The 7,487-nt window shown below is 33.7% G+C and overlaps 1 protein-coding gene across 1 annotated transcript; it reads left to right on the top strand.

Annotated features, from left to right (window-relative positions):
• The first annotated feature begins 4,374 nt into the window (after positions 1–4,374).
• On the top strand, positions 4,375–7,030 carry LOC118041836 (glyceraldehyde-3-phosphate dehydrogenase A, chloroplastic). Its single transcript, XM_035049350.2, has 5 exons — positions 4,375–4,567; positions 4,667–4,783; positions 5,372–5,679; positions 5,824–6,068; positions 6,442–7,030. The coding sequence occupies exons 1-5, from the start codon at positions 4,526–4,528 to the stop codon at positions 6,942–6,944; spliced, it is 1,215 nt and encodes a 404-aa protein (XP_034905241.1). The 5' UTR covers positions 4,375–4,525; the 3' UTR covers positions 6,945–7,030.
• Positions 7,031–7,487: the final 457 nt, after the last annotated feature.

The raw sequence follows: 7,487 nt of genomic DNA, 5'->3' as shown, positions 1-7,487 counted from the left end.
TCACCTGTGATTATGTTATGTTATCGATGAAACTAATCCATCAAAGAATTATAATTATATGTATGTTACTGATGGAATGATGGACTAGTGAAAAATCCATTGACGGACTGGTGATTGTTGGCTCGATCTGGATTGCGGGGTCCTAATGATTGAGACACTACAACACACCCGTATATCCTCGGTTGTAATGTTGAAGACATTGTAAATCTGATTTCTATTAGGTCAACCGGTAAATCTAGCCTCCAACTACAAATCTGGATTGAGTACTAGATGGATCAAATGATTATCCTTGTATCTCTTGTATAATTGAGTGTTATATGTTTCTTGGAAAAAAATCATCAAATATAAAAAAATAACTAAAAAATATGTTCAAATCCTACTTGCCACAAACTTCTTGACTCGGTTATCTATAAGTTACTGCACCTCTTTCTGTTTGCTTTTCTTTTGTTTGCCATCGGTCTTGGATCGTGCCTAAGCATAATAACCTGTAAAAGAAAGATATTGTTGGTTAAATATTTTTATATAATACAACAATTTTAAAAAGAATTATCATATAAAACAAAATCTTACCATTCGTTTTGTAAGTGAAATGAATAGAATGGATCCACCAGTATGTGTGGGTAATGGAAACATAAATCTCTCTGTTCGGTTCTCTGAACTAAATGATGATCGCCTTAAAAAACGCTCTGACATCACGTGTTGGAGATAAGCATCCCAGATACCCTCCATGATGTGTGGAGGTTTGAAATCTCTCCACATGGACACGTCTTCTCAGCCTGAAAGACTTTTATCTTTTGCATACTTATTTGCTTTTTTCTAGGCATCGTATTAGAAATCATGCAACTCGGCTCATAAAAAAAATTAAATAAGATAACAAAATTTTTTTTAATATTTTTTTAAATATCAAAATTTGAATTCAATGTTACCTAATTAATGACATTGTGATTCTCCCACACTTACCTAGCTACGTCATTGTTACCTAATTAATTGTTTATTTATATATATAGTAACCTTAAACTTTTCGAACCAAGTATAAATCATAGGTTTCCATTGAGAATTTTTGGAAACCTGACTCCATTAAAATAAAGACACTTCCATTAATGATTTCATCTTCGATGTTATCGTGTGAGCAACCTTAACATTTGTAAACCTGAATTTCAATTTATTCATTAACATTAATTATTCAAACTTTATCCATTGTTGTTTAATTTTTTATTGTGCAAGAAAGGAAAACAAACTTACATGTTGTTTATGTCAAAATGGAGGGGGGAAAGGTGTTGTTTTTTATAGAATGAAAAAGAAGAAGAAGAAACAGGAAAAGAGAAGGGGGGGGTCATGATGCTAATTATAACTTCAATATTACTGACAGATTCCCCAATGAAAATTAGTAATGGTAAATTATCATTGGTAATTCCATAAAAAAAATATTGATATATTACATTTGCTGATAAAATTAACAAGGGAATATCTGTCTATTTTTTTTTATTCTTTTAATACTAGTAATTCCCGGTATTCACTGACATAATTTTTTCCAATGGTTATTATTGAAAGCAATGATGTAATTTTTCATTAGTAAATTTTATTTTAATTTATCGATGATATTTTTTTTATGTCAATATTGTCGTTAGTGTTTGACAATTTTTTGGTAGTGAGCTGAAGATACAATTTACTCTGAATTGGAATAATGAAATGATCGCTTTTTCTTTCTTAAACAAAACCAATTAACTTGCTTTGGAGGTGATACGTTCTTTTCTTCATGTTCCATTGATTATAATTAGATTAAGTGGGGACAAGGTAGCCTTTTCATATTTTTAGCTCAATAAAATGACTTAAATACACTTATAAGAATTATATATATATATATATAAACTAGTGTCCAAGGCTTTTTTGTCTTTTTATTTTTTTTAAGCATAACAAAATTACTAAATTACACTTAGGATACAAAAAATTAATTTGATGAACAAAGGGCTTATTCATGTCTTCATTTTGGTTTTTTAATTATAATCAAGTAGATGGAAGGACAATTGATATTTTAATAAATATTACTTTTAAAATTTTTGCGCTCGCTATTGAATGGGAGAAGCATATGCTCTTCAGGCCAAATGCCTCATTTTACAACGGCATTGGAAGTGTCCTGACATCATCTTCATGGTGGTAGTGCGCATGTATAGGGTGGCGTAATGGTTTCGCTCTAATGAACTTTTTTTCCCTCTCCTCCCTCTTTTCTTTATCCTTGCCTCGGGTTTTTTTGCCAATGCTTTAAAAAATTAAATGTGTCATGTCAATTTGCATATGTATTAATTTTGATCCTTATTTTTTTTAATTGCTTATTTGTTTTGTTTTTAATGCTTTTTGAAGTAGATTTTTTTTAAAATTTAATCCATTGTCATTTTATATAATTTAATTTCTTTATCCAATTTATTCCTCATTCTTTTTATTTTTTTTTCTTTCATTTTCTCAATTTATTTTATTTTTCAATATCACCTCTCATTATTTTATTTAATTCATGTCTTATTACTATATTTGCTCCTTATTATTTTGATTATTATTTTTATGAAATTCTTGAGATTTTTTAAGAATATTTAAAATGTATTTTTTTTATAATATTGATAAATATTCATTTTTTTCGATTAGTCATTAATTTTTTATTTTGTTTGTTTTTTCTTGATTATATTATTAAATTAATCGATCATATTGAACTTGTTCCAATTAATGACTTCAATCTCAAACTTTTCTTGTTTATTTAAAAACACTATCACTGGTAAATATCTTTTTTATATTAAAAATTATTGACTCGGCTCACTGCATATCACGTGAGACTCTAGAATTACCTAAACTCCATGAACAACATCTAGAAAACATGTTATAGAGAGATGCCATTAAGAGAGAGAAAAAGTAGGATTAGAGGAGGAAGTTCACATTTAACACCCTCCCTAATTTCAACCTTTTAGCTAGACTATAGAATATTTAAAGGATTTTGAACTATACAATGAAAGTAGACTTTTTCTTATTATTTTATAATTGAGAGGATTAAAGTAAGATAGAACTTTCATTTGCTTCCCTGGAAAAAACTTATAGATACCTAAGCATTTGACCAAGCTTCTGTGCGTACATCTTCTCTCTTAAGTTTCAAGATTTCAATCATTCTCCACTTACGTTATGGTGAAAATAAGACTTGTATTTTTTCGTCACTAAAATTATATTTGTTTTTATTTTATTTTTTTTAAAAAATTATTTTTTTCTTCAAATTAATAATTTTTTGGTGTTTCAAATTATTTTGATATTTTGATGTCAAAAATAATTTTTTAAAAATAAATAAAATATTATTTTAATATATTTCTAAGTAAAGTACTTTGAAGAGTAACCTTAACCACACTCCCAAACAGATCTTAAATAACACAAATAAGCCATGACTTATTCTTCTTTTACTACTACTACTACTACTATTATTATATAAATCCAATATTTGATTTCTTGACCATTAACTATGGCTTCTTTATCATTATTGTCATCATCATTGTTATCATTTTACTTTTATCGTGTAAAATAGAACACAACTTGTTTTTTTATAATATTATCTTTCCCAACACAAACAAATAATAAAAAAATAAATTCAATAATAAGAGACACATTGTTTACAAAAAAAACAAGCTGTTAAATAGTAATTTATGTTTATTCTATGCATCAATATAGCCTATAATATTAAAAATACGAAAAGGTTTTAGAGCATCGAGACTTGATTTTATATTTAAGAAAGAATTTGAGAGTCTGGTAGTAATTACAATTTAAATGACTTTTGCTTGGAAATATAATAAAATAATATATATTTTTTTAAAAAAATAATTTTTAACATCAGCACATGAAAACAATCTAAAAAAAATATATAAAAAATTTAAAAAAAATTTAAATTTTTTTAAAATATAATTTTATCTGCATATTCTCAAACACTGAAAAAACACTTTTTTTTTTTTTTTTCCCCCTAGTGGTGGTGGCATCTGGGTACTACCATTTAGTTAAAGCATCATCCATTTGAATCCATCCAGTTCACTCATCAAGAGCCAAGAGGCCCTATATACAAAACTCTTTCCCCATGATGAACATTCTATTGCAAGCACCAATACGGCCTCGTTTTGGTAGCTTAAAATCAGTGAGAAAAGAGTTGCAGGCTGTTTTATGACAAGAATGAAGGATGCAAGAACTATTTTGGCCCACTTACAAGAAATCAGAGGTTGAGGCCCAAAGATTGGAGCCAGATGCTGCAGAGGCTCTCCACTACGCACAGTACTCATGCAAGTTTTGGAAAATGGAATGGTAGAGATTTGGAGACAGCAACACCAAGCAGAACCACAGCCATACATTCAATGAGAGGCTATCCATAATCTAATCCTCTCTTATTTTTTTCTCGCCTGTCATCTCCCGAGCCACCATCCTCTACTTCTAGCGCTGCTAAACCAACACTAGAACTACTGCTATTTGGAAGAAAATTCCTGCTTCTGTCAGCCTGTTTTATTTCCATAATACCATTATGGCCTCGGCTACCTTTTCTGTAGCCAAACCATCTCTTCAGGTTCATTGCTAGAAACTCCCATGCTTCTTGCACGCTAAGCTTTGTTAACCTTTTCTTATGCTTGGTGTGTTTACTGAATGTTCCTCTGGTTTGATACAGGCTAGCGGAAAGGGATTCACTGATTTCTCAGGTCTCCGTAGCTCATCAGCTTTCCTTCCCTTTACAAAGAAAACATCAGATGACTTTGTTTCAGCCGTTTCTCTCCAGACCTCTGCTGTAAGTTCAGTTACATTATTTTCCCATTTGTAGAAATAGCAGACTTGGAGGATAAACATTATGCATCAATCATCAACCGAGCATTGCAGTTTAGTTACAGCAGTTGATTCGGACTGTAGGGTATTGTAACAAACATGAATTGTCAGAGGAGAAACACGTCTAGCTGCATTGAAAGCTGGTTGTGCTGGGAAATTACATGAAAGCTAATATATATATATGATGGATCCCTTCTGACAAAATAGTGGAAGAATGGTAGCAAGACAGAGGAGAAGGGTTGAACATTAAGAAAGAAAAAGCAGAAATTTTCTTTCAATTTAAAGCAGAGGTTAATAGCTAAGCTTCTTCGATCTTGTTGATTCAATAGTCAACGCAAACTGAATTTGCTATGCTATGGTCTAGCCAAATCAGATGAATTAATTAGTATTTTAATCTTTATCCAAAATGTACTTCGTATACATCTAGCAGTTTTATTGTTTGTTCACAGTGAAATATATATTTTGTCTGGTGTTCTAAATGTGATAGGAAATAAAAATATGCTAGACACGTAAGTTCTGTTCATTGATTTTTTTTTTTCGGACGTGATTGAAGTTGGGAAGCAGCAGTGGAGGATACAGAAAAAGCGCCGCAGAGGCGAAGCTAAAAGTGGCCATAAATGGGTTTGGCAGGATCGGCAGAAACTTCTTGAGGTGCTGGCATGGACGCAAGGATTCACCTCTTGACGTCATTGCCATCAACGACACTGGAGGTGTTAAGCAGGCCTCACACCTTCTCAAGTATGACTCCACCCTTGGCATCTTCGAAGCTGATGTTAAGCCTGTTGGTGATAATGGTATCTCTGTTGATGGCAAGGTCATCAAGGTCGTTTCTAGCCGCAACCCTCTTGACCTCCCCTGGAAGTAAGAGTCTCTTTCTCTTTTGTTGTCTAGTCTGATAAAGACTTCATTACACGTGATGTTCATATGTTTGATATTTCATCATACGGACCAGGTGTGCCAACGTTGGATTGACCAATTCGTTTAATATGTTGTTGGATGTTATAGGGACTTGGAGATCGATCTGGTGATAGAGGGTACCGGGGTTTTCGTCGACAGGGAAGGTGCAGGGAAGCACATCACAGCAGGGGCCAAGAAGGTGCTCATCACAGCCCCTGGAAAGGGTGATATACCTACCTACGTTGTCGGAGTCAATGCTGACGCCTACAGCGCTGATGAACCTATCATCAGCAATGCTTCTTGCACCACCAACTGCCTTGCTCCCTTTGTCAAGGTTCTTGACCAGAAGTTTGGTAATTAAATCTATCGAAACCTTCCCCTTTCCTCACGAATCTTTGTCTCCTTGCCACCTTTTCCTGTCAATGGAAAGGCTCTAGCCTTCCATGTATTTTAGGAGCTGCGAACTTTAAATCCTGAGCTTTTGAGCAAAGACAATTTTGAGATGGAGCTTGCTCGAGTGGGAAATATATAATGACTGAAGAGAGGGACAGTCACAGACACAGCAAACCTTCAAACACGTTTGAAGCAGAAATTAAAAGAAAGATGATCATATGAGAAACAAAATGTTGGGATATTTCTAGCAATTAATTAGACGAAAATGCCGTAGTTAATTAGGAAGCATGACATGAAAATAGATTATTAACATGGATATGGAACTTGTGGCAGGCATCATCAAGGGCACCATGACCACCACTCACTCATACACCGGTGATCAGAGACTTCTTGATGCAAGTCACCGTGATCTCAGACGTGCAAGAGCTGCAGCTCTTAATATTGTTCCGACCTCGACCGGCGCAGCAAAGGCAGTGGCCCTCGTCCTTCCTACCCTCAAGGGCAAACTCAATGGAATTGCCCTCCGAGTTCCAACCCCAAATGTCTCGGTGGTCGACCTTGTTGTCCAGGTCTCCAAGAAGACCTTCGCAGAAGAGGTGAATGCAGCTTTCAGAGAGAGCGCTGAGAAGGAGCTCAACGGTATCCTATCAGTTTGTGACGAACCACTTGTTTCAGTGGACTTCAGGTGCAGCGATGTGTCGTCAACAGTAGATTCATCACTAACAATGGTGATGGGAGATGACATGGTTAAGGTGATTGCTTGGTATGATAATGAGTGGGGTTACTCTCAAAGGGTTGTGGATTTGGCTGACATTGTTGCCAATAACTGGAAGTAGATGTCTCTCTACTCATGCAATGTAATTTCTGATTTTTGTGGAACGATTTTCTTCAACTTCTATGAAAATTTGCCATTGCGCCGCAAGCACGCCAATTTTCAAAGAGCTATATATATATATATATATATATATTTATATATATAATATGAAGATGCTTTGAGCTAATTTGTGTATCTTTATTAATCTTACAGATTTTAAAATTAATAACGATATAAACCTTCAATAATCTTAAGATTTATAAAATTTTTATTAGTGATTTCTAGAAAATTATTCTGACTAATTAAGTTATATTAAAAACAAATCTTAAGTCTTATTGTTGAGTTATATTTAATTGCATCCAATGTGTTCTTCCTGGTTTTAGCAATGAAGATATCATAGAAAGATGGATGGAGCACTTTAAGGATTTGGCCCAGCGGTTGAAGACTTGTTCCTTTCCTCTGCATCCTGGGTTCAAACCTTACCGTACAAGCCTGTCACCCTGCGGCGCCTTACATGTTCACTGGGTTTGCAGGATGTTCAGTGAGCCGTGGAATTAGTCGTGGT

The sequence above is a fragment of the Populus alba genome, chromosome 14, assembly GCF_005239225.2.
Source record: "Populus alba chromosome 14, ASM523922v2, whole genome shotgun sequence".
Classification (NCBI taxonomy): domain Eukaryota; kingdom Viridiplantae; phylum Streptophyta; class Magnoliopsida; order Malpighiales; family Salicaceae; genus Populus; species Populus alba.
The sequence above is the reverse complement of the archived record's forward strand: the minus strand, read 5'-3'. Positions and strand labels throughout refer to the sequence as shown.